The sequence below is a fragment of the Myotis lucifugus genome, unplaced genomic scaffold (genome assembly GCF_000147115.1).
Source record: "Myotis lucifugus unplaced genomic scaffold, Myoluc2.0 scaffold_103, whole genome shotgun sequence".
Classification (NCBI taxonomy): Eukaryota; Metazoa; Chordata; class Mammalia; order Chiroptera; family Vespertilionidae; genus Myotis; species Myotis lucifugus.
In genome coordinates this window covers 3,156,124-3,183,921 of record NW_005871151.1, presented here as the reverse complement: position 1 = coordinate 3,183,921, position 27,798 = coordinate 3,156,124, and the positions used below count along the sequence as shown (strand labels likewise).

Here is a 27,798-nt window from a genome sequence, read left to right as displayed (position 1 = left end):
ATTCAAGAGGCCAGAAGCCTGCGCCAACGTCGGCGCGCCCTATACCTTAGGGGAAATCATACTTGGCTCCCGGTGTGCCCCATGTTCCGCTGCACCGACGTCGCCCACCCTGAGCGCGCCGGCCGCCCGTATTTCTGTAGGTGTGAGTCCAATCCAGGCTGCCCTGCCCCGGCGAGCGTCGCTCGGTTCCTGAAGGTATCCGAAAATTCGAGAACGAAGGGGGAAAGGGGGTGGAATTTTAGGTCACGCAGAACTGGTGCGAACTGGGCCGGGGCCAGGGCGCTCGCCTACGCAACAGAAGGGTTGTTGCTCGGTACACGGGACGGCGCCGTAGCGAGGGGCACTGCTGAGCCGGCGCTGGAACCTTCGGCCTGTACCCGCCTTCTGGCCCCGTCTCCGGAGTCCAGAGCTGGGGCGGCCAAAGTTCCCCTGGAGCCGGATTTGAGCCCCGCGGGCCGCGCCGGCGGGAGGGCGCGCTGCTTCGCAGGTGCCGGCGCAGCACCGGGCCCGACCTGGCCCCGTGGGCCCTCTGGGGCGGACACGCGGTGGCTGTGCGCGAGGCCCACGGGGCAGTCAGAGCCCGGTAAGGACGGGGCCCTTGCCTCTTGCATTCTCTCCCAACTCGGCCCTAGGCAAGGAGCCGCCTTCTCCGCCCTGGAGACCAGGTCTGTGGCGGTTAAGGGGCCAGGGTGTCGGCTTTGCTCTCGCGCCCCAATGAGATAGTCTCTCCCTTCACACGTGTGTGTGGCCGGCGATGGGGAGAATGCGCGCCCCCACCCTCGCCACCTGCCAAGCGCCCGCGTCTGCGTTTGGCAGCGGGGTCCAGTGAGGGTCCCAGGGTCCCCAGGTCCTGTGGCTGCACCTTCACCAGCGCGACACAGCGCGCAGGCCGGGCCAGGGAGCCCCGCACGCGACTCCCCGCGGCCGCGCTCTCCTACCGGGCCTGCGGGACTCGGAGACCCGGAAAAGTTTGCCGGGGCCGCCCGGCCGCTAGGCCCTGGGATTTCCATAGCCGCGCCCTCCCCCTCCCCAGTGCGTTGCCATGGAGACTGTTGGAAGTTGGTGGCAGAAAACAGACCCGGCGCAAAGCAAAATATTATGAGTGCAGTTGGGGTGACTTCAGCGGGGCGGGGGGCCGGAGGGCAGGAGCGGGAGCCAAGGCAGAGGCCGACAACAAAGGGCCGAGTGCAGGAGAGGAGTTTGCAGGGGCCTCCCCGCCGCTCCGTGAGAGCGGACCGTCCAGCTTCCCAGAGGCGCCGAGGTCTCTAATTTCTCTCCTGCAGCTACACCTTTTTCTCACCCCCCTGCGCCCCCACCCTCCTCTCCGGGTTCTCTTCCAGGCACTCTCCCCATCTGAGGTTAGAGGCCCTCTGGCCAGTGCGCCCGCCGGCCCCCAGGAGCCACAGGCTCGCCACCCTGAAAGATTCTGGCTTTTCTTCCCCACGACCTGTGGATCACCCAGGGTGAATTTCTCACCCCCGTCTCCAACCGGATCCGAAAGCGTGAAGGGATAGGATAAGGCAGGAAAATCTTGGAGGGTCTGACTTTTTCTGTCCTTTGTACAGTGGGAAAAGCTGAGTTATAATCCCACTCAACCACTTGCAGTGTTCCTTCAGGCACATCTAGCCTTTCCAAGATTAATTTTCCTTGCCAGTAAAATGAAGGGGGGCGGGGGTGGGAGGACAGCTGACAGGCTGGGATTCTCCACAAGTTAAACATATCCCCTCTTTACTGTAGAATCCAGGAAGCATGTGTGTGCTGGTTGCCACTGTCTGACCTGTGATCCACTACACAATTAGTGAATCTCTCGCCAAACTAATAATAAGCGAAAATGTTTTTAAAAATTATTTAGGATTTTAGGAATCAAGAACCTCGGATAACCATTTTCAAAGGTCCATTGTTTCCTTTCTCAGGGACACCTGAGGCACATCCCTTAAGTCTTTGGTCAACTCCTTGTATCCCAAAGGAACTTACTATAAGACACTAGATTTTATGGGACTGTGTGCAACATCAGTTTAGGAAACACTGAAATGCCTGTGGATGATGGTCAGCATCACAGAACCACACAGATGTTGGAGAGAATAAACACTGGCCAGTGTGACAAAATGTTGCCGTCAAAGAAACACTACACTCTACCTTCCCTCCCCCCACCCATCTTGCTCGAACTTTTAGAAAGAGGTGAGGCTGTTGTCACAGAGCCACCCCTCCTGGTGATCATTGGAGCAGGTGGCAGGTGACCCCTTCCCTTCTGCCCTCGGCTGGAAATGAATGGATTGGACTTAGTGATCATGATGGCTGTGGTCTCTCTAGACGTCTACCGCTCAGTTACATGGCTGTGTCCATGCATGTCTTCTGGCATATATGTGAATTCTGCCTGGTACTTTGTGTTTTTGTGGTCATTGATCCTCACAAGTGCTCCACGAGAGAGGCATTACTGTGACCTGCGTCCAGAACAGGGTTTGTCTTCCACCTCCAACATTGTAAGGTGGTGATTCTAAGTCAGGTTCTGTTTCTGTTTGCCATGGTGTCATTGCCAGAAGGGCTTAGAAGGTATAAAATGGTGCATCACAAGTTGGGATACCAGGTCTCTGCTTGCATAGAGCCCTGAGAGCCTACCTACCCCACATGTCCGACAGGTCCCTGGGGACACTCTTCCTCTGTCCCTGCTGGGTTCCAGGGACCAGTGGATGGAAAACGTGGGAGAAGTCCCTGATGTTGTTCTCACTCCTGTCGCTCTGTTTTATGTCTTTGCAATTTTGTTAAGGTCTAGGGGACCCAGAATGAACCCAAGACAGATTATTTGGAAGTGCTCGGTAAAAGTTAAAAACTTCTTTGGGCAAATTTAACAGGTTTTATTCAGTCTTTCTCATTGAGCACCTGTTGGTGGCAGACCTGAGGGATGAACAAGGCCACGGCTCCTGCCTTCAAGGACTTTAGAATGTGTTTGATGAGAGAAGATGAGGACACACTGAGGGTGATGAGCACTCCCAGGACATAAAAACAGTCCCCTTGGAGCCTAGAAGAAAGGGTGCGCTCACTTGTCGAGTACCCACCAGGAGTCAGCCCGGAACAGGCACTTTTTCACACGTGGGCCATTTAAGCTTTACCACAGTTCTGCGTTGTCCATTTCTAGAGTGAAAGAGGGTCTGGACCTTGCCTGGGGTCACAGTATGTGGCAGAGCTGGAAGGGAGATTGGACTCAGGAGGCGTGTTTCCTTGCCCCACCCAACATACTTCATCTGGGCACTGCTGGAGTGCCAGCTGGGCAGGGCTGGGCCATGGCTCTGACCTCGAGGTGGATTTGAGTCCCACTTGGTGAGAAGGGGGATGTATGAATGAGAGTGGAGAGGTACAGAATGTTGTCATCTCTGGGCTCCTGAGAAAACCGCTGGGAAGGAGTCATGTGATTCTGCATTTGAAGAGGATTTTAAATGATGGCCTTAATCGGAGGCAGTGCATCAGAATGGTCGAGTATAGATTTTGGACAAATTTAGCTTGCCTCATTCATTAATTCATTAATTCAAGGAAACTGTGTCTCCTATGTGCCCAGCACTCTGCTAGATGTTGGGCTTAACAAAAATGCCATCTCTTCCTCTGGAGCATAAATTCTAGACAGACAAACAAGAAAACAAGAAAAATAGATAATTTCAGAGCACGTGAAGAAAATAAACGCTACCTGGAGTAATGAAGAGAGAGCCGGTGATGGGGAGGTGGCTGCCTTTCATAGGGTGCCCTTTGCCACATAAAGTTGTGTGCCCTTGTTCTGGAAGCTTAATAACTGCTGAGCCTCAATTTTCTTAGGAAACTGATACAACCGTCTAATAGGGCTGTTGAGCATGAAATGTGAAAGTGTTAATAGAGCCCTGACCGGTTTGGCTCAGTGGATAGAGTGTTGGCCTGCGGACTCAAGGGTCCCAGGTTCGATTCCGATCAAGGGCATGTACCTTGATTGTAGGCACATACCCAGTGTGGAGTGTGCAGGAGGCAGCTGATCGATGTTTCTCTCTCATCGATGTTTCTGACTCTCTATCCCTCTCCCTTCCTCTCTGTAAAAAAAAAAATCAATAAAATATATTAAAAAAAGAAAGAAGTGGTAATAGATACCATATCTTCAACACTTACTCTATGTCTTCACTTTGCTAATAAGCATTTTTTATTTAAATACCTTATTTATATGATGCTCACCTCAATCCTATAAAGAAGGAACTGTTGTTCATCACAGTTTAAATGAGCTAAAGGCAGAAATGAAAGCCAGTGAGGTGTGAGGTGAGTTTCGGGCTCCTGTGGCCGGGCTGGCAAAACATACCTTGATGGTATGGGAAAGAAGATCAACCTCAACGGCATGTGCCTAATTTTCCCAGGGCAGAATGCAAATGAGAAATCTAGTTTTTCTTAAAATCAATGTTTATTAAATGCTTTTCATGGACTAGGCAAGTATTCAGTGCTTTCAATGCATTATTAGTTATATTTTAATATATATGTGTGGGTGCTATTATTATCTACTCCATTTTTTGTGTGTTAATCCTCATCTGAGGATATTTTTCCTTTGATTTTTAGAGAGAGTGGAAGGAAGTGGTAAGACACATAGATTGGTTGCCTCCTACACAGGGATCAAGCCTGCCACCAAAGTACGTGCCCTTGACAGGAATCGAACCTGCCCTTGACAGGAATCGAACCTGGGACCCTTCAGTCCTTGGGCTGATGGTCTGTCCACTGAAAAAAACCAGCTGGGCTATCTAGGAATATAAAAGCTACCCATGAAGGGGGTAAGTGGCCTAAGCCATGGGAGATCTATACGCTTAGTCACAAGGCTGTATACTGGTTCCCTCTTTTCTGGCTTAGTAAGGGAGAAGGTAGGGAAAGGGATGTTCAATAAAGCATACACCATTCTAGCAAAAGCAAAGAATTTGCTGTTTTCTCCCAATAAAAAGGTGTTAGGGTAGTTCTTTAAACTGTGGAGACAAAATTTTAAATTATTGTTGGCAAAGATAGGGATATAAAGCATTTGTATCTGTATTACAGATGTGAATGTGCTGTCGTCTTTGGGATTCATGTGAAGTTCAGTTAACATTTGATTCATTTGAACTGTAGTGCACATTTGCTTAGTCTCTAAGGATGTCTCACATACAGACACCTCAGTAAGAACAAACTAATGAAGCAAAAGCGTGAGGTGATAATACATGTAGCTGTTAGGTAATTTAACAAACAGTATGTTGCAGCTAGAAGCCATTCACAAATATGTGTTAACATGACTTCAGATGAATGTGGTGGGACTTAATAAATGAACGTTGCCATGAAACAGACCAAGGTTTCAATCCCAAATCAGTCACTGTCTAGCCGTGTGACCCATGGCAAATGACCTAACTTCTTTAAGCCTCGTTTTCCTTCTTTGTAAAACGTCCACTCCTTACTTTCTTAGGTTGGTTTAGAGATTATAATGAGATTGTGTATGTTCAGTTAAGCCCAGCTCACTCTGAAATTGCTCAGTAAATGGCAGATTTTATTTTTACTAATAATTATTATCTGGAGTTTCTAGGCCTAACCCTCGGTGTCTAGTCAGGAAAGAGGGTTAAGTATCCTGGAAAAAAAAAAAGAAAAAGAGAAAGAAAGAAAGAAACCTGAAAAAAAAATATTAGCCTGTTTCCACACATCTAGATGTTTTCTGTATTAGGAAGGCATCATCCCAGTTCGAATGTCAAGAGAAATTATTCTTTTCTAAAGTGTTTAGACTGAGGGATTAATTTCATATCTCAGCCTTTTGCGTGAAGAAGGCATTTGATGTGCTCCTGTTGGCCATGATTTCATCTTTGTGTTTAAGGAAGTGGAAAATGTGTCCTTGTAGAGGCAGCACCTTCTAACTGGAATTTGAATCCTGGAGGAGAGTTCCATAGATCACTCAGAGGACATATGTTGCACACCTTGGACGGGGGCCCCTCCACGACTCTGGGGGCCCTCCCAGTTCCAGAATGGGGTGCCCCCCCATACTTACAAGCATCACTGGGTTAAAGACTGAAGCATTCATTTTACACTTGATGTTCAGGAAATGGAAAACCCAGTTTCACATGAACCGGTCTCTGAAACTCCTTTTAGGATGCAGAGAAAGTATCTAGTTCCTTTGGATTTCTTGCATATTTTTAATGCAACAAATGTCCATTTGTTCTGTTTCTGTCTTTCTAATTTGATTTTTTACCTACATGTAGTTTTTGAGTTTTTGAAATGTTAACAGCTTCCTTTGAGAGAGAGAGAGAGAGAGCGCGCGCATAAAAAGCAGAAAAGAATTAAATTCAATCATTGTTTTCCATCGCATATGGTCCAGATTTAGGCAACGAGGGCTGGATTGACCTGTGCCAGGAGATCATGCGGTTTCAGGGTGTCATATCCGATAAGCAGAGCAAAATTACTTTAAAATATATATACAGTTTCTATTTTTGTGGTTGCTTAATCTTCAGTAAAACGTAAAAGCATAATCTGTTGCTGAGCAGTCAGTAATTCTTAGTTGACAGGTGAACTTGGAGCTGTTGTGTTTATATTGTTGCGGTTGTCTTGTTGGAATTTAAAGGGATAATAAGAAAGCCTTTGAAAAGCCTGCAGCCCGGTGAAGGTTGGTCAGCGCTTTGTGTCCTGAGTGTTTCCGACTACCCAACTGTGCTGAAGGTCAGCATGATTTAGGCGCAACCTAAGTGAGATTGCTGCATTTAGCAGGTTTGTATTTACTGGGAACAGACAGTTAGCACTTCATAAGCACTGATCCCCTGAATCCATCCTGTGGAGTGAATGTACCATCAGGCAACTCAGTGAACTGCTGGAGAACTAGAGTTTGAACTGTCATTTGAATAACCTAAAAAGCGATGAGTGCCCTGGCTGGTGGGCTCAGTGGTTAGCACACCAGGTTCAATTCCTGGTCCCAGTTGCCCTATCCAGGCCTGTGCAGGAGGCAGCCAATTGACGTGTCTTTTTCACATCGATGTTTCTCTCTCTCCTTCTCCCTTTCTCCCTTCCGCTCTATCTTAAAAATCAATGGAAAAATATCCTCAGGTGAGGATTAACAACACTGAAAATAAAATAAAATTAGTGAATAGCGATTGGTAATTATACCTCCAGCATCTCCTTTTTTGAGGCACAAATGCATTTTATGTTTGTTTTGACTCTTATGAGTGCCATGAAATCATCTCAAGCTAATATTGGACTTTTGAAGAAGGAAGTATTTCTTTGAAGATTGCAGTTCCAGAATTCATAATTTAAAAAAATGAGCATGAGTGATTTTTTTGGAGTTCCACTTCATCTTTTTCTGAATGATTGTAAGTTTGGGATGCTGATACATGTAACGTATTTATACTTTGTGTACCAACTCTAAATACTCAATGGGTAGGTCAAGTTGGTATTGAAATCATTAGGATTTTATAAAGTTTCAGAACCGGGACCACAACACAAATGCAAACCTATTTCTGGTGGAATTGTGATTACTTTCAACATTTGCTGTGTTTTCTGTGCAGTGTCAGTTCTACTGCTGATGACACAGCTTGAGTGGGGGAAGACTCTGGGAGCCTCTGTAAGTTCTTCGAGCCACCAAAAACAAAATCAGCTAATTTTGTATCACCCGTACATGACTACTAAAAAGGCTAACATTTCTGTTTCTAGGAGTTTTATTTCTTTTATTGGATGACTTCTTTAAAAAGCAAAACCGTTTGCCCCTAAGCATTATGTGACATCATAGGAAATAAATAACGTGGGCTGAGAAAGCCCTGGGAGTTGACGAGGAAGAACGGCTCCGTTAAAACATGACAGCTTCGACGCTTTGGAGAGATTTCTAAAGCGCTGCGCGGTTGTTGTGAGAGGGCCTTTGGTCTGCATGCACTTTTATTTTCAATTCAGTGGGCAGAGGTTTTGAGGTCGCTGTGGTTGGGTAGGGGAGCTTTTCAGAAATACCAGGCTTTTAGGAAAAAAGCACCGCTTTTCTTCTCATCAAGGCTCTGTTTTAAAGTTTGAAAACTTTGCTGTGATTAGAAGAATGAATTATTTCTCAGCTTCATTGGGGTTTCCTTCGTGTGCCCAGGCTGCCGGGCATCCACCGCCCAGGGCACCGCTGGGGGAGCGTGGGGAGCGGGAGAGCTGCCTGCCCAGGCCTGGACCCGCACACACCAGGCGTGGAACCCACACAGAGGCTGGGTGAGCCAGAGCACAGCCCAGAAAGCATGAAGGGCAGAGGGGTCCAGAGGGATCCAAGAAATGAGGAACCTACGAAAAGGATTCCCTGTGGATCCTCTGTTTTATTCAGTTTTTCTTTGTATTGAAAGATATTTTCAAAAAGAAAAAAGAAACATCAAAACTGTATGATCGTAGATAATTCCTATTTCATTTTTCAATTATAGTCGGCATTCAATATTTTTTATATTAGTTTCAGGTGTACAGCATCGTGGTTAGACAATCATAAACTTTACACATTGAGCCCCCTGATATTTCCAGTACCCACCTGACACCATACACAGTTATTACAATATTATTGACTCTATTCCCTAGGCCAGTGATGGCAAACCTTTTGAGCTCGGCTTGTCAGCATTTTGAAAAACCCTAACTTAACTCTGGTGCCGTGTCACATATAGAAATTTTTTGATATTTGCAACCATAGTAAAACAAAGACTTACATTTTTGACATTTATTTTATATATTTAAATGCCATTTAACAAAGAAAAATCAACCAAAAAAATGAGTTCGCGTGTCACCTCTGACACGCATGTCATAGGTTCGCCATCACTGCCCTAGGCTGTACTTTGCATCCCCATGACTGTTTTTTAACTACCAATTTGTATTTCTTAATCCCTTCACCTTTTTTACCCAATCCCCCAATCTCCCCTCCATTTGATAACCATCAGTCTGTTCTATGTAGATAAATAGATCATTTTTGAGAAGGAAGGGAAAATAGCAAGGAAGGAAGAGACCCAGGGAGGATGGGACAAAAGGAGAAAACAACATTGAAATCATTTTTGGTAATTACTGGCAGGCTGACTTAATGAGTTCTTTTCGAAAGTATTACTTAAAAAAAAATAAAGTGACTCCCTTTTTCAATTGGGTAGTGGAGTCATGAAATTTATCATCTTTTCCAGGCACTGCGCTACATGCTAAAGCGTGTCTTACCCCATTTCATTCTCATGCTGAGTCTATGGCATTATTGCCCCCATTTTACAGATGAGGAAACTGAGATTCAGAGAGCCCAATTAACATGTCCAGGCCAGACGGCTGGTGTCAAACCAGGATTTGAACACATTACTCTGATTTCGAAGCCAGGTTGCCTACTTGCCCGCTAAAGCCAAGAACTGGAAGGGAGACCTCAGAGATGTCCTTCCTCGCTCACCTGCTCTACCGATAAAGGCGTTCGGGAGGTCAGGTGACCCCTGATCCTGGTGGGAGACGGCAGCTCACACTGCAGGTCTTTGGACCACACTGCCCCGAGGTGACCTTGGCAGCAGGCTGCTGACCGAGGACGCCCATGGGTGCTCCTTCCTGCCGGGGAGCCTTCATGCAATGTGTGCCTTTCATCTCGAATCATTCTCAGAGCTTCTGAGTTCAGCCTGGCACCACCACTGGGTAGTGCTCCCCCACCCCCACCAGTTACTGGCAGATTTGACATCTTCCACACATTATCAAGGGCTTCATATCTGCTTATTTACAGATATGATTCTTCTAATAGGCTCAACATAAAAACCTTGGTGTTAAAATAGCAGTGTCTTCCATTTGCACAGCATGCTAGTTTGCAATCACTGATCCAATCATTAATAGCAGGGAGTTTGCCGTCACTGAATCATTAACAGATGCGGCATCCCATAGGTTTGGTGAGAATTGGCTTTGCATGCAGCGGTTCTCAACCTGTGGGTCGCGACCCCTTTGGGGGTCGAACAACCCTTTCACAGGGGTCGCCTAAGACCACCCTGCATATCAGATATTTACATTATGATTCATAACAGTAGCAACATGACAGTTATGAAGTAGCAACGACAATAATTTTATGGTTGGGTCACAACATGAGGAACTGTATTTAAAGGGCCAGAAGGTTGAGAACCACTGGGCTAGAGGTTTGAATGAACTCAGCAAGTTAGGTAACCTCTCCAAGCCTAAGTTTGTCAGTGAAGTGGGGCCACATATAGTGCCCGCCTTGTAGGGTATTGTGAGAATTAAGTGAAGTGATTCATGTAAAGGGATCAGCCCGGGGCCATGGCACATTGTCCAAGCTCCGTAAACAGAAGGTGCTACGAGAGCCACTAGCTTCTCCTGGTGGTGCCCTAGTAGCTTCCGGGACCTCCTGTCTCCCTGCCCCCATGGACCACAGAGAAGAAGAAAACAACACGTACACAACACTTCTGCTGTGCTCAGTCTTTTTAAATTTTATGTTTTAATTAGAGTTTACATACAATATTCTTTTGTATTAGTTTCAGGTGTACATCATAGTGTTAAACAATTGTATATTTCACAAAGTGATTGCCCCAATATATATATATATTTTTTTTTTGGTTAATCCTCACTCGAGGATATTTTCCCACTGATCTTTTAGAGAGAGGGGAAGAGTGAGGGAAAAACAGAAACATCGATGTGAGAGAAACACATCGATTGATTGCCTCTCGCACGCAACCGATCAGGGCCTGGGCTGGGGAGGAGCCTGCCTGCAACCTCAGTACATGGTTCATAGGCCAATGCTCTATCCACTGAGCTGAACTGGCTAGGGCGCCCCAATATTTCAAGTGCAAAATCTTACCATTTGCAACAGCATGAATGGACCTAGAGGGTATTATGCTAAGTAAGATAAGTCAGAGAAAGACAATTATCATATGATTTCACTTATATGTGGAATTAGAGGACAAAATAAATGAACAAACAAAATAGAAACAAACTCAGAGATACAGTGAACGGACAAGTGGTTGCCAGAGGGGAGGGAGTGGGAGGGTGGGTTAAAAGGTAAAGAGATTAAGAAGTACAATTTGGTAGTTAAAATAGTCGCAGGGATGTCAAGTACAGCACAGGGAATATCGTCGATAATATCGTGCTCAGTCTCTTCAGTTCGTGACCTCATGAACCTGTCTGCTAGGTGGGATCAGTCCCACTTTATACTCAGTGAAAGTGCCCTGCAGTGGGATTGAGTCACATGCACTGTTTCATATTGACGAGTGAGCATCTAAACTGAGGTTTGTTATGGCGACAACACTGATCGAGCTTCCTTTCACCCAGGCCCGTGGTCAGCAAACCGTGGCTCTTGAGCCACATGCAGCTCCTCCACAAAACACCACGTGCGGGCGCACACGTACAGTGCAATTGAAACTTCGTGGCCCATGCGCAGAAGTCAGTATTTTGTGGAAGAGCCGGTATTTTGTGGAAGAGCCACACCCAAGGGGCCAAAGAGCCGCATGTGGCTCGAGAGCCGAGGCCCGCTGAGCCGCAGTTTGCCGATCACTGACCCAGGCCATCTCTACGCCAGCTGCAAATGTGTCGTCAGAAGGGCGGGGCGGGTGGTGTGCCTCCCTCGTAGGGTCTGACTGTCCTGAGCTGCCTCCCGTGGTACCCATGCACGTGGGTCTGAAGGGCGTGTACTGTCCGTCCTCCTTTTGTGTGTTTACTTAACGTGTCTTCCTTTGTTTCTCCAGATTCCCACCCGTATCTTTACTATCTGGGCTCAGTGCAGAGCACCCACTAGAGTGTCTTGCACAAGTCAGTGCTCCGTGAATATTGACTTGATACAAATCACTCCATCCTCATATCATGAAGGATGCTGAAACTCGGCTTGCTTTTGGGGAAGCCTGGCTCAAGGTTCCATGAAACAAGTACTTCATAATTAACTGCAGGTGAACTGACACACTTTTGAGACTGCTGAGTGCCAGGCATGGTGCTTCATTCCTTCCTTCTTTCCCCTCCCTTTTCTCCATCCTTTCCTTCTCGTCTCATCGGTCTGCTCTTTGTGCCCAGCACCATCCACAGGCAGGGAATGGTGGGTGAATAAGGTACAGTCAGCTCTCAAGGAGCTTAAATTATTTCTCCTAATCCTCATAACAACCCATGGGGTAGATGCTTAAAATACTATGTAGGAAGGAAATTGAGGCCCATGAGGTTAAGTAATTTTACCCAGGGTTGCAGAGCCTACTAGTCACTTGTAAGGAGAGGATTAGAAAGCGTGTCCTCCTGGCTTCCAGGGCCACTCCACCAAGAGACCCAAGAGTCAAACTGAAAGACTGATGACAGGGAAGGGACTAACATGGGATGCTTTGGGGTGGGCATGATATAAAAATGATAAAAGCTGGGAATTATAGTGCTTATCATGTAGGCACACTCTCTGCCTTATTCTCTGAATTCTCATACAAATTCCATGAGGCGCTGTATTACTCCCCCCATTTTGCAGATGAAAAAACTGAGGCTCATGGAGGTTGAGTCACTCGCCCAAGGTCATACAGCGAGGAAGTCAGACTTGAACCTGGCAGCTGAGCTCCAGAGTGCATGCTGTTGACTGCCGCACTGTGACTAAAACCAAGTGCCTCTGTCATAAGCGGGTACCTGGGCGTCATCGCGGTGCCACGTATGTAGACCCTGCTCAGTGCCGGGCACTGTGCGAAGTGCTTTCCATGCCTCTGTCTCTGAAGCCTCGTGCCACTAAGATGAGACGGGCAGATTATCATCATCCACCTTCTACATGAAGGGACCCTGAGGTTTAGAGTCTTGGCCTGAAGTCATTCAACTAGGAAGTGCTAAGGCAGGAATTCTGACCATACACGCACAGCTAGTTACTAGACCCACATGCTTCTGTTCATTCTCCTAGATATTCTCAGGAAATGGTTCAAAAGAGAAAACATGATATGCACCCAGTTGTTCATTGAAACTTATAAAAATAGGAGCATTAGTTCAGTGGGTCACTGGGCAACTTTTAAACAATAATAAGAGTGAAAGACATGCCACATAGGACAAATCTGCACCATAGCATGTTAAAGGGAATGGCAATGGCATGTTTGCTGGGGTTACAATCACACATGTGCACAGGTAGTTCACATGTTATGAGGGTGGGCTTGTGGGTGAATGTGTTTTCTTTTTAACATTTTAAAATATAATTTCTATGATAGCTTAGCATAAGAAAGAAAAAAGGAGAAGGCCATCTTGGGATTTATTTTAAAAGTTCAGGCTGGTTTGAAGTCTGTTTGGGAAAGAGGTTAAAAAAAATACAACAACCTAGGAAAGAAGTGATGTCAAGAACCGAATAATATCAGATGCTGTGCACAGTGCGTAACCTTGGCTCCAGTAGCCGTTTCAGATTTTAATGTTTTAATAATAATGTAATGATAGAGAAACAAAAAGTCCACTGACATTAGGAAGTGGTGGGTATGCCCCCCTCAAGTCAAGGGAAATGAAATTTTTACAGCCTGGTTATGCAACTATGTACATTAATCTGATGCTCCCAGGAAGATTTTCAGAGCAGAGATCTGCTTTTACATTGAATTTATCTTCGACAGGAGATGGCACTGAATACCTTAGCATTGACTTCCTCTAGTCTGCAGGGACTGTGGTGAGCTCATGATCTGTGAACTGATGGCTTTGGTGTACCCTCAGGGTTCACTCGCTAATTCTTGTATACTGCAAATAATGATGCCAGAACGAAGCTCATAGCCTATTATAGAGTTTTATATATTGCGTTTTCTAAAGTGAGACAGGGCAGTAACATTACTGAGCACCTATTGTGTGTTTGGTATTATGTTAGACACAGCTTCGTGCTCACAGTGAGACTTTCAGGCATATATAATCATGGGTGTTACAGTGTACATAATGGTTAGGTGAGAGTCAGAGTCAAATCCTGTCTCAGCTGCTTCCCGCTGTGTGATCTTGGGCAGCTCATTGCTGTGCTGATGCTGTTGATGAAGATGACGGTGCTGGCATTGGGAGGCCACATTCTAGGAGATGTCATTATTGTCACCTTGGACTCACCTGCATTGTGAGTGATTGAGACTCCAACTGATGAGGAAGAGACACAGGGCCACTGGCTGGGGCAGTGAGGACAGCTAGCCAGAAAGAGGGCAGGGTTGTCGTCTTTTTTCAGTCAGGCCTTTCTTTCTCCATCTGTAATAGGGGTGGGGAACATTCGGCCGGCGGGCTGTATAAGGCCCTCAAAACCATTTGGTCTGGCCCTGCTAAGGCATTGGGGTGAGTTAATGAAATGTTTGACCAAATATAGCAGGCTAATTTTTAGTCGAGAATTTTGTATGGCCTGAGAGTGATGTTATAATACCCAAGTGGCCCTTGGCAGGGAAAAGGTTCCCCGCTCCTGCTCCAAGCCTTAGTTAGAATCTTGCAGTGGCCTCCTTTTGTGTAGGACCAGTAAGTCCTGGGCTTTGCCTGGGTCAGTCCTGGTTTACACATGTGGTCCTGGCAGAATTATTAATACTGTCAACCTCAGAAGTGTCAGGCTTGGATGATGAGTGACATGGTCTCCTGCTTCCCTTTCTCCTCCCTCCAAGGTTGCATTTAGCAGCAGCAGATGGAGCTGCCCACACAGCTCTTGTGCTTATGCCACACACTAGTAAAAACATTCAGAGATTCCCAACCTCCCCCTGAATAAACCTCAGACTCCTTGACCCAGTCCTGAACACAGAGGCAGGGCTCTGATGTGTGCATGCCCCATAGCGTCTCACAAAGTGCTCGTCCAACAGGCTGGTCTCGATGAACACATGTGAATTACTACCTGAATGAATGTGTGCGTTCACACTCAGGATGCTTGTCAGTTTCCAGACCGGACTGCATCATTCTTCCACCAGCTGCAGGGCCTTTGCACTGCTGGTCCTTCTGCCAGGAACACCCCTCCCTCCATCTCCCCTCCCTCCCTCCCTCCCTCCCTCCCTGGTGGTAGCATCATGCCTTCTCATTCTTACTGCTACTTCCTCTGAGAAGATTCCCTGGCTCTCACAGATTAGGACAGGCCTCCCTTTCCCTCGCCCGTGGCTCTCTGGGTAATGGCACCTCTCTGTGTGTGATTATGTAATAGCCGGCTCCCACCCTAAAGTCTAATCTTCCATGAAGACAGAACCGTGCCCTCTTGTTCACTGCTGTGTCCCTGCTGTGTAAGTAGCCCAGTGCCTGGCACATGGTACTCCGTAGTGGTTGATAAACAAATAGTGGAATGAATGAATGTAAACACCCCAGGAGGCGACCCTTTCTGAGCCAGTGGAGTTCCTATCACCTGTTTAAAGCCCCTCGGTAGCTTCTTAGCACCCTTGGGATAAATGCCATGTTCTTACTATGGCCAGGAAGGCCCTACACAGTTAGGGCCATTCCTAACTTCCTGGCCTCATTTCCTACTGCTCGCCCCTCCTGCCCCTCCTCTGCCATTCTGCCTCCCACCTCCAGGCCCACGCCCACCTCAGGCCTTTGTACTTGCTCTGACATCATCTCACCGGAGAGGCTTTCAGTGTCCCCATCACCAACACACCACCCCATCCCTGTCTGTCCATGCCACGGCTTTGTCTGTCTGCCCTACAGAATCTAAGCTCCCTGAGAGCAGGGACCTAGCCTGCCATGTTCATCACTTAGTCCCCAGAGCAGACAGTTGGCGCCCGATCCATATTTGGTGGGCAAAGGAAAGGATGAAAGCAGGGACAGGAGGGGGGACTGCCCCTTGGAGGCAGGGCAGGGGCCCCTTCCTGGAACCCAGCGGCCTCTGGGGCAGGGCCTCTGGTGTCGCCATGACAACCCACTGACCTGAGTTCTCCCCAGGAGAGGCCACAGCTGCCCACCTCCTGGGCCCAGACTTTCCATCCGATCCTGCGTGTCTCGTGTGTCACCACCGTGGGAGAGAGGAAAAGGGGCTGGGAGAGAATGATCAAGAGGAAAGCACAGCCTGGTGCCGGGGGAGACGGAAGCAGGCCACGCTGGGGTGGCTCCACTGGTAACAACCAGGGCCCGAGGTGGGTGGGGGAGGGGGGCGTGGGGCCTGGTCCTCCCTTGGTAGCTTTGAGTGTGGCACGTCAACTCTTTTATGTGGCATTTCTCAAGCTGTGAGTTCCTAAAATAGGCCCAGCACAGCCCGAAAGACTGTTGATAGCAGGAATCTGAATAATGCCTTCTATTAAAACCGGGTGACACTTTCTAAGTCAGGCAGCGTTTCTGCAGGTATTGCATAAGTCAAGAACTCCCCGTTCTCACCCAGTTGCTCAGAAACAAAGCTAGTCGTGCTACTCCCCCTCGGCCAGAAACTCACGCCTGCTCCCAGCTGCCTGCAGGCTCTGGGCCTGGCCGGTGAGGCCTTGGCGATCCGCTCCCAACCAGCCGTCCCACCTGTCGCCCACCACTCTGTGGGTCCCCGGTCAGTGAACTCCTCACCTTTCCCAGAACCCATTTGGTGCCTTTGCCCCTGATGGCAGCCCCCTTGTCCAAAATGCCCTTCTTGCCTCCTTGGTCCAGCAGATGCCGAATCCTTAAAGGACCCCTTGTGAAGCAGCCGGGCCAAGCGGGAAGCTCCCTCCTGTGCCCCACAGCCCCTCATGGTCATAACTGACGTGCTCCTGGTCCCTGCCAGCCTCTGGAGCAGTGTGCCAGGGGAGTGCCAACCAGCTTTGGAGGCAGACTGACCTGACCCAGCTCGGCCACCAACTAGCGGGGAGAGGGGTCTTCACCAGGCTTCTCTGAGTCTGTTTCCGCCTCACAGACCGAGTTTAAGGCGCTGTTGCTGGGAGGAGGAGATGAGGCATGTGAAGCAGGGTGACCGGTGTGGGGAGGATGCTCAGTAAACGCTCGACATCACCCCTGCTGTCTGTCCCTGTTGCTCAGCTGGGGGCCCCGGTGGACAGAGACCACGCTTTCCTTGTCTCTCCATGGCCCCCAGAGCCAAGTGAAGCGCTTCCCCTGTGTTATTTTAATCTTTGGAAATCCTGGAAGCAGGGCCTTAGGAAGGTTCATGAACCATCCCTACGTTACATAGCTGGTACATGGCAGGGCTGGGATTTGCAATCCAAGTGTTCTCACTCCAGTTGTTCTAACTCCAAAGCCCATGTTCTTCCCTGCCTGCCTCTGTCTTCTCTGTCATCTGTGCTGCCCCAACTCCGTCACTCCACACCCGCCCCGGGCCTTCTTGCCATTCCTTAAATGGTCACACAGGATCCCTCCTTGGGCCTGTATGGTCCCCACTCTCTGACCCATTGAAGGCCTTGCCCCTCACTGCACTGTCTCCAGTGATGTGTTTTTTTTTCTCAGAGGCATCCTGGGGGGAAGGAGTGGGTAGGGAAATCTGTCCACCCTCCTCTGTTCCTTCACCTACTTCGTCCAATCATCACCCCAGCTCTGTGCCTGTCACCGTTCCCGGCTCTTGGGGAAAATAGTACTGAACATGATAGGCAAGGTTGTTAAAGCTTACATTTTTAAGGTGGGGACAATATATACTAAAAAATAATACAGAAACATACAAGATATCTTCAGGTCCCGAGAGCCTGGTCCTCCAGGGGTATCTTGCTATCATATATTGGCTTCCAGTTAAATAGCATTTGTCTGTCCATCTCTTCTGTTGGAACTTTACACTGAAGGTACTTGATGATGATTTGCAAGATGGATGGACAGATGGATGGATGATCTGAGGGAACAATTGGTCTGTGCCCGATGTGGGGCAGCAAGAAGCAGCGGCATAGGCTGTGGAGACGGAAGGTCTGGGTTTGAATTCTGAGCCTAAGCCTCCTGCCTGACCTTGGTTCTACTCCCCCGTTTCCTTCTCTGTAAAGTGGGATGAAGTCCCACCTCATGAGGTGGCTGTGAGGCTCTGATCAGGTTCTGTATGTCACGGGCTCTGTGACCATCAAGGACGACCTGCCTTTGGAGAACCATCCCAGCCGGCTCCTCCTGCCAGACCAATGCCTGGGGCGAAGCCCTGCTTCCTGGTGGTGATTTTTTCCTGTTGCTGCGAAGGGGAACCAAGCCTCCTACAAAACCCGATAACCATGTATGGCTCTGTTCAACCTCATTGTGTGAACTTGAGGAAGTCACTTCAAGTTGGGGTTTCCAAATCTTCGATCCAAAGTGGGAGACATGAAGAACTGCCTCCGAGGAGCATGTGAGACTCCTTGCAAAGTGAACACCCACAAGTCCTGCTTCCTGCTTCCTGCATCCTGCTTCCTGCCTCCTGCTTCCTGCTTCCTGCCCATGGCCTCGGAGGAGTCAGGGGAAGGGGTGCTTTGCAGCCCCGGAGCCTACACTCACAGCCGTCAGTAAATCCCGCTGGTGCTCAGAGCAGGCTCGGTCCTGGTGAAAAGGTCAGATGATTTTTATGGATCTAGAACAGCCGTGGGCAAACTACGGCCCTCGGGCCGGATCCGGCCCGTTTGAAATGAATAAAACTAAAAAAAAAAAAAAAAAAAAGACCGTACCCTTTTATGTAATGATGTTTACTTTGAATTTATATTAGTTCACACAAACACTCCATCCATGCTTTTGTTCCGGCCCTCCGGTCCAGTTTAAGAACCCATTGTGGCCCTCGAGTCAAAAAGTTTGCCCACCCCTGCTCTAGAACAATGGTTCTCAACCATCCTAATGCCGAGACCCTTTAATACAGTTCCTCATGTTGTGGTGACCCCCAATCATAAAATTATCTTCGTTGCTACTTCATAACTGTAATTTTGCTACTGTTATGAATCGTAATGTGAATATCTGATATGCAGGATGTATTTTCATTGTTACAAATTGAACATAATTAAAGCATAGTGATTAATCACAAAAACAATATGTAATTATATATGTGTTTTCCGATGGTCTTAGGTGACCCCTGTGAAAGGGTCGTTCGACCCCCAAAGGGGTCGCGACCCACAGGTTGAGAACCGCTGATCTAGAATGAGGCAACTGGGAGCAGGGAGTCATCTGAGTGTGAACTGAGCTCTCCCCCTGCATCTCCGAACACAGTGCCTCTGTTCCGGCATCGATCACAGTCTGCCTTGTGTTAGAACTTTTGCTTCAAGCCTCAGTTTTCACCTCTAAAAACAGAGCTATTAAAGCCACATAACATTGTTCTGAGGTTTAATTTAAACCAGATATGTGAAAATACCTTGTGTAGTACCTGGCACACGTAGGAACTTAGTGTTGCTTTTCGAAAAAGTAATGCATTCAACAACATATTTATTCTGCAACATCTGTGGGGCCAGGCGCAGGGCCAGCCACTGGTATAAGGTAGTGAACAAAAACAGCAGAATCTTTGCACTCATGAGCTTGGGGAGTAGCATCTGCTTCGCTTCCTAGAGGGCAGAACCCCACTTATTCATGTCTACATCACTCACAGCTGCTTGTATCTAGAAGGCACAAAATATATGGTTTTTGAATTTTGTTTGCTTTGTTTAGAAAATCGCCTTTGGCTTTGGCCTGGCCACAATGGCTCAGTGGTTGAGCATAAACCTATGAACCAGGAGGTCATGGCTTGATTCTGGGTCAGGGCACATGCCTGGATTTCGGGCTAGATCCCCAGTGGGGGGGGGGGGGCATGCAGGAGGCAGCCGATTGATGATTCTCTCTCATCAATGTTTCTATTTCTCTCCCTTTCTCTCTGAAATCAATAAAAATATATTTTTAAAAAAAGAAGATCGCCTTGTATGTTGTGTACTTTTTCATGCCTGTGTGGTAAGGAAGAAAATGGTTAGAAAGTCCTGTAGATAAGTAGACATATTGATCTATATATTGTACATTCTTTGATATCACATGTATCGGTAACGTAACATTTTTTGAGGCCAGGTTACAGGGAAAACTTTCTACCAGGCACTAGTGGAGAGTCAAAAGAAATAGGATAAAGTGGACTCCATTCTAAAGATGTTTCAGTTCTAAACTGAAGAGCCTGCTATGTATAACAAAGGCTGGCAAAGAAATACATAAATGCATTTAGCAAAAGTTGTTATGTCTAAGAGTTTTAGCAAAAGTTCTGATGCAGGGCAGACTGTGACCGGCGCTGCCATGTTGGCACTGTGATCTGGAGACAGTACAGGGCATGGGTGAGGGAGGGCCCGGTGCACACAGGGAGAGGGCACTGTGGTTAGGACCCGAGGGTGAATGCTGGTCCTGCCTCTGACGAGCTGGGTGACTGTGGACAAGCCACCTGGTCTTTCTGAGCCTTCGTTTCCTCATCTCTAAAATGTGTATCTTACTAGCACCTGCCCCAAAGGGTGGTTATGAGGATTACATATGATGGTGATGTAATGCATTTGCCTAATGCCTGGCCCACAGGGCCTCAATATATGGTGGCCTTTATTGTTAAATCATATAATTATAAATAAATAAGACAGATGAACACAGTGTGTTATTAGAAGTTCTATATGAATGTCATCTGGCTGAGTAATTCTTGATCTTTGCAAGACCAAAATCCATTGTTAATAGTTTTAAAGTTTACTTGTGACCTAAATAGGGGCCTTCCAGTCATATGGAGCAACCTGACCAATGGGACACGAGTTGCAGATGCCACTGTCGGTCCTATGAGGGAAGAAGACAGAGGTCAAAGAGCAGCTGTGGCTGCAAGGCCATGGCCTGTTGGGATATTTCGGAGTGTCACCCCATGCACTCTGGAATGCAGGGCCTTTGAATGCTCTGAGAACTCCAGGCAGGTCCCCAGAACAACAGAGTGATGGTTCTGCTATTTTGGGCACCATCTGGAACCTCCAGGAGTCCATCCTGGGTGCTTGTTCAAGTGGACGTTGATTAACTAGAAGACAGCCAGAAGCAGGTGAATTGGGTGGTAAAGAAGCGAGAACAGTTTCTTCCATGAAAGAGCTGAAGCAGGCAGGGTACTTTGACCAGAAAAAAAGGAGACCGGATGGCTATCTTCCTATATTGTTCCTGTGCAAAGGCGACCAGGTTGTTCTGTGTTGCTCTCAGGAGCAGAGCTGGGTAGCAGAGTGCCTGCAGGCACAGGTCATGGGGTCAGAGAGACCTAGTGGGTGCAATGGGAGGGGAAAGGCTTCCTTGGTGAGATCTCTTCTTCTTTTTTAATGGCCCTTCCAACCCTCTCTCCCTTCTTGTAACCTTGCCGTCACCTCTCCAGTGTCGGGGGCGAGCAGTGTGGAGGACAGGCCCGGCCATCAGGAAAGTTTGTTCTGGGCAGGCGCTGCCCTCCCTTGCCCACCTGGGGTTTAGTCCAGCTCCTCTCCAGAATGTCTCCACGGGTTCTTCAGAGAGGGCCCGCCCATCACTGGGCGTCTCCCTGCAGGAAGAGACCGTCTGAAGGGCTCCAATCGTAACAGGCCTAATCCTGGCACAGGCAGAGTGGGCGCGAGAGAGCGAGCATTTCTCTGAGGTCCCCGTTTCTGTGGAGGGGGTGGGGTGGTTAACGTGTGCTGATGTGTGCCCACGCACGTGAGAGCAAGTAGGTAGGAATACCTAGGTAGCAGGACCGGGGACTGACCCAGAACAGCAGAAGCGGCTGTTGGTGGGAGGGTTTGGCGGAGGAAGAAGCTGCACATTTCAGTAGATGCCCTTTAAAAATCAGCCGCGGCTGCTGCCAGGGAAAGTGCGCCAGGATGGAGGGGATTAGAAGGTCTGCGCGGAGACATTCTGGGGAGTCCTGAAAAGAATTCCGGAGATTTGTATTCAGCTGCGGTTTTCAGTATGATGTGATGACAGACGCCCACCTTGTGCCATCGCCGCTCTGAAAACATGGCAAGCCATGTGTTTCTAGATGCGCATTTCCTCTCTGGAAGGGGTAGCGCTGGAACATTTTGAATTTCTCTGCTGCGCGTTGCTTCCTCAGAAATAACAGATTTTCATATCCTCGTAACAAGCTGGCTCCTGTCCCTCCCCTTGGATATTCCGGTACTTATTTACAGTAGTAGAAGCAGCTTTTAAAAGAGCAGTTTGTCGGAACATAAAATACAAAACAAACACCCAACGTGTCTCCTTGCTGGGTGCGTTTGCTCCCCCGCCCCCCATAGTTTACTCAGAGCATGGCTGCTTTTTACAATATGTTACAAAAGGGGTTAACTAACCATCTTTTCCTTGGCTCTCTGAATCATGAGGAGTCACATTGCTTAATCTCTCTAAGCTTCAGTTGCTTTCTAGGAAACACGGAGATTAAAATCTTCACTTTTGGAGCTGTCAGCATTCAATGAGATAACATATGCAAAGGGCCTGGCCTATTCAAGTAGATGTCCAATAAATGCTAGTTTCCATATTGTAGAGACGGCAGCAGGAGACTGCCCCGTCCATGCAAAAGCACACAGCCACAGCTCTCGTCAGTTCTGCCGTAACACCACATATGCATTCCTAAAAATCACCACTGCGCTGCAGAATCTCACAATAAAAACCACAGAGTTTACTGGAAAGGTAAGCTAGGGGCCCAGCCCTCAGAAACTTGGTCAGTGACACATTGAAAACAAACTAATAGAATGGTAGCACAGTTTGCACATGTTAAATGGTTAAGAGATAGATAAATACAGTCAATAGGACACTTCATGTTGGGAAAGACCTGAAGTTTGCTTTTGGAAGTGGATGTGTGAAGGGCCGGAACATGGGTTAGTTATCTGGGCGGGTGTGGCTCGTAACACACATGTGACCTTAAAGTGGCTGACAGAACTTAAAGTGGCTTGAGGTGTGAGCATCTGAATTTTGCAATTTCTTTGGGGCTACATGCGGTTTTCTGTATTCACCTCCTCTTCCTTACAGAAGAAATCAAGCATAAGCAACCATATTACTTGTATTGGACTGCATTTTTATTTTCAAAACAAGCATGATAGCAGAACTGACTGTACTTGGCTAATGTTGAATGAATGAATTAATGAATGAAAGATGGGTGGGGAACGTCTGGCCCAGAGGCCATATAAGGCCCACGAAAACATTTGGTCTGGCCCTGCCAAGGCATTAGGGTGAGCTAATTAAATGTTTGACCAAATAGAGCAGGCTAATTTTTAAGTTGATAATTTGGTATGGCCCTCGAAGGATGTTATAAATATTCAAATGGCCCTTGGACCCCTCACCCCTGGTCTAGAGGATGGAATAGAATTATGCTACATTGTGGAAAGTACATCAGTAGCCTTTGGAATGGATTTTAAAAACCATAGTCTTTTGGATTTTAAAAGTATTACAAAGCTGCCCTGGTCAGGTAGCTCAATTGGTTAGTGTCATCCCAATATGCCAAGGTTGCAGGTTTGATCTCCAAACTGGAAACGGACAAAATAAGAACCAATGAATGCATAAATAAGTGGAACAATAAATCTCCCTCCCCCTCCCCCTCTCCCCCTCTCCTCTCTCCCCTCCTCCCCCTTTCTCTCCTTTTCCTCTCTTTCAAATCAATAAATACTTTTTAAAATAAAAATAAAAGTACTACACAGCTGTCAGAGATCTTGTTATCTCCTCGTGCAGTGACTTATGGTCTGTGCTTGGAAGAGTCCCTTCAAGGCTCACTGGGCAAAGAGAGGAGAGCTGCAGATCCCTACCCTCCCTCTCCACTCCCACCAGACCACATGGTTGATCTGCTCTCCTGTTTGTTTGTGTTTAAGGCAGTGGTTCTCAACCTTGGCTGCACATTAGAATCACCTGGGAATCTTTTTAAAATCCTGATTTCTGGGCCTCATCCTCCGGAAATTCTGTATCTTTGTTACTAATGTTGTGGCCTCACCTCATAACAAAGAAACAGAATTTCTGGAGGATGATGCCCAGAAATCAGTATTTTAAAAAGATTCCCCAGGTGATTCTAATGTGCAGCTAAGGTCGAGAACCACTGGGTTTAAGGGAAAGGTTCTGCTGTGCATTCACACGTCTACAAACCTCCATCAAGGAGTCATTTGACTGAATTTGGTTTTACATACTACTTCTCAAGAAGGTATCTTCCTTTTGAAGAAAGACAATCCTCAGTAAATACTATTGGGAAATGAATACTCCAGAATTAGTAGAATTTGACCAAGAATTACTCAAGTGGGGCTTCAAATTACCATTTTGCCTTCACACTACCCGGCAAATGGTGCACGTGGAGCCTCTTGTAAAACCCAGTCCCAGTCACAGCACTTCTCAGATGAAAGTTGGGCATTCACGAAATCTAATGCATCAGTGGTGTTCCTGTCAGCAGCAATTCTGCAATTTTGTGATTTTCTTTCTTTTTTCAGAGAGCTGGATTGAAAGATGTCTCAACGAAAGCGAAAACAAACGTTATTCCAGCCACACATCTCTGGGGAATGTTTCTAATGATGAAAGTAAGTGCTTGGAACTCAGTTTTCCAGGACGTCCTAGATTCGGCTACCGTTCTGACGGGAGGAATAGCACTTCTAGAGTGCTGGGCTGGCCAGTCCCCGGACCCAGAGGCTCTGGCGACATTGAGGGACTGCCCCTGGCCCTCCCCGTAATGTTCCGAAATAGGGAGTGCCACTTAGGTGGGTGTGGAAACTGAGGCCACTGCAGAAACTGGCTGTGGGCACGTTTGTATTGTCTGAGACCCCACAGACCCCGTTACAGGGATGCTCCATCGAGCAGATGTGGCCCCTGCGTGGGAGAGGCCATTCTCTGCATCCCCGTAGTGAGCCACGGGACTGTTGTTTTAGAGCCTCGAAGGCCCTTGCTACTGGAAAGTAAAAATGTCTCCTGGATCTTGGCCTAGAGAATTAGAGTAAATGGAAGGAGATGGACTGCTGTGCTTTATATTAAGAGTAGAAAAGCCCAACTGGTGTGGTTCAGTGGTTGAGCGTCGACCTATGAGCCAGGAGGTCAAGGTGCAATTCCAGGTCAGAGCATATGCCCAGGTTGCTGGCTCAATCCCCAGTGTGGGGGCGTGCAGGAGGCAGCTGATCAATGATTCTTTCTCATCATTGATATTTGTCTCTCTTTCCCTCTCCCTTTCCCTTCCTCTCTAAAATCAATAAAAACATATTTTTTAAAAAAGAGCAGAAGACTACCACCCTGGCCAGGTCACTCAGTTGGTTAGAGCGTCATCCCATGCACTGGAAGGTCACAGTGTATGGGAGGCAACCAATTCATGTTTCCCTCTCCCCCTTCCCTCCCCCTCCCTCTCCCTCACAAGGTCAATAAACACATCCTCGGGCGAGGGTTTATTTCTAGGCTCTCTATCCTATTCTGTCAGTCTATATATCTGTCTTTATGCTGGTATCAAACTATTTTGATTACTGTACCTTTGTATTAAAGTTTTGAAATCAGAAAATGTGAAACCTCCAACATTGCTATATTTTTCAAGATTGTTTTGGCTATCCAGGGTCCCTTGAGATTTCATATGAATTTTAGGATGTATTTTAACATTCTTCAAAAAATGTTATTGGGATTTTGATAAGAGTTGCATTGAATCTGTAGTTTATTTTGTGTAGCATTGACATCTTAACAATACTAAATTTTCCAATCCATGAACATAGGATGTCTTTCCATTTATTAGTGTCTTCTGGAATTTCTTTCAGAAACATTTTATAGTTTTTCATGTACAAGTCTTTCTCTTTCTTAGTTAAGGTTATTCCTAAGTAGTTTATTCTTTTTGATGCTATTGTAAATAGCATTCTTAATTTCCTTTTTGGATTGTTCATTGTTAGTATAGAGAAATGTAGCTGCTTTTTGTATCTTGCAACTTTGTTGAATTTGTTTATCAGATTTGACAGGGTTTTTATGTGCATATGAGTAATCTTCTTGTCTAATTGCTCTGACTAGGCCTTCTAGTACTACGTAGAATAGAAATGATAAAAAGTGAGCATCCTTGTCTTGTTCCTGATCTTAGAGGAAAAGCTTTCAGTCTTTCATCATTGAGTATGATGTTTGCTGTGGGTTGTTCATAAAGGCTTTTACTATGTTGAAGTAGTTTTCTTATTTTCCTACTTTGTTGAGTGTTTTTAATCACAAAAGAATTTTGTCAAACGCTTTCTCTGCATCAGTTGAAAAGATCATGTGGATACTTTGTTCCATGGTGTATTACTTTGATGGATCTTTGTCAGTTTAACTATTCATTCATTCAGCAAATAAAAGAAATCCCACCTTGTGATGATGTTTAATCCTTTTTACAAACTGTAGAATTTTGTTTTCTGGTATTTGAGAATTTTTGCAACAGTATTCATAAGGGATATTGATCTAGAATTTTCTTTCTTGAAGTGTCTTTGTCTATCTTTGGTATCAGGGTAGTGCTGGTCTCATAGAATGAGTTTGGAAGCGTCCCTCCTCTTCCATTTTTTGGAAGAATTTAAGAAGGATTGGTGCTCTAGACATTCTTGTGCATATCCTCTTTTGTTAACTACCTGTTCAGGTCTTTTGCCTGTCAGTTTTTTAAAAAAATTATTTATTAAGTTTATTGGGGTGACATTGGTGAATAACATATAGATATCAAGTGTACAATTCTATAATACATCATCTGTATATTGCATTGCAGAGTCTAGTCTTCCTTTATTTTTAAGACTGTGCTGTTTGTCTTTTCATGATCTGTAAGAGTTGTCTTTATGTTCTGAATAGGAGATGTTGATCAGATAAAAGTACTGCAAACACCTCTCAGTTTGTGGTCGGCCTTTTCATTTTTCTTAGTGGTATCTTCAGATGAGCAGAAATTCTCTTTCTTTTCCCCCTAGAAATAGTTTTAATATTTGAAGTAGAATATATTATCAAACAGAAATATAATGTAAAGTGATTTACAAATATGGGTAAGTATATATATTTTATATATGGCTAGCATATTTGAAAGGATATATATAAAATATGTATAATTATTTCCAGCTTAGTCTGTGGATGATCACTTATTTTAAACCTGCTGCCCTGGTCTTCTGATTTCTGTCAGGGCCCTTCCTGTTCTGTGCCCTTCAGCAGCCCAGAAGAGAGTGCGTTGGTTGGCTAAGGAGAGCTTCAGTGAGCACGAGGAAATGGGACATTTTGATGGAATGCAGTTGGGAAGGAAACCTTGGACCAGGGAGGTCAGACTCTAAATGCTTGAGGAGGGGAGCCTGAGCACGAGTGGGTGGGTTAGTTACCATAAATCAGGCTCATCCATTCTCCTTTACAACCGGAGCAAACGGCATTATGCCCTGGCAGATGTCAGTGGGTTTTTATGTTTCTGATGGCATACTCACCACAACGAGGAAGACTGTGATGAACTCTAAAGTGTCATCAGGTCCATGACCCGTTGGAACATCCTATCCCAAAAGGCAGGCTCTACTTGAACAGATTGTAGAGCAGATGTTCCTGCCGAAGTTGGGCCCAGAAGGTTCCAACTTACTACATACAAGACTATGGAAAGCCCAGTTACACAAGGAAGGAAAGAGCAGGGAAGCCAAAACTGAAATATTTTCAGCATCAGGCAGTATGCTAGGCATCATCACAGCCACTGTTTCCGTTAATCCTCTGAGAGGGAGGTAATTTTTATCCCCATTTTACAGATAAGGAAACTGAGATTCAGAGGTCCTGGGATTAGTCACTATCATAGCAGTCAGTGGTAGAGTGAAACTGAAACTTAGAGCTGTCTGATTTAACCCTGGCTCTCTTTCTACTACATAGACGCCTCCTCTGTGGGTCGCCGCTCTCAAGGTATTTTCAGTCTAGAAGGGAAGTTAAGGTCCACACTTCAGTATTAATAATACGAGGCCTTGTGTGATCAATTCCATTTGAATGATGCAAGGTGTTCTCCTTGCCCCACCAAGTGTTCCTGGACTGCAGCACGGCCTCACAGGAAGCGTGTTTGGAATGCAAGTTCTCAGGCCCACTCCAGACTCCCTGAAACAAGACCCATAGGTGGTTAGAACACATTCTGAAGTTTGGGAGAGGTCACAAGGTTGGAAGGTGACTGGAGAAGGCATCGTGAAGGAGGTGGCATTGATGCTGGGCCTAAAGGATCCGTGTGGTTCCTTTGCGGGGGGGGGGGGGGGCGGTAAAGGGCTG

General features: G+C 46.7%; 1 protein-coding gene across 2 annotated transcripts in view; it reads left to right on the top strand.

Annotated features, from left to right (window-relative positions):
- Nucleotides 1–27,798, top strand: part of RFX4 (regulatory factor X4) — a 129,712-nt gene that overhangs the window by 3,450 nt on the left and 98,464 nt on the right. The window contains exons 1-2 of one of the 2 annotated variants that reach the window (XM_023757206.1): nucleotides 15,829–15,898; nucleotides 24,060–24,146. In XM_023757206.1, the coding sequence (XP_023612974.1) occupies nucleotides 15,829–15,898; nucleotides 24,060–24,146 (157 nt within the window). Of the gene's footprint in view, nucleotides 1–15,828; nucleotides 15,899–24,059; nucleotides 24,147–27,798 lie in introns of those variants that run through there. The other variant, XM_006092732.2, reaches the window with a different exon arrangement.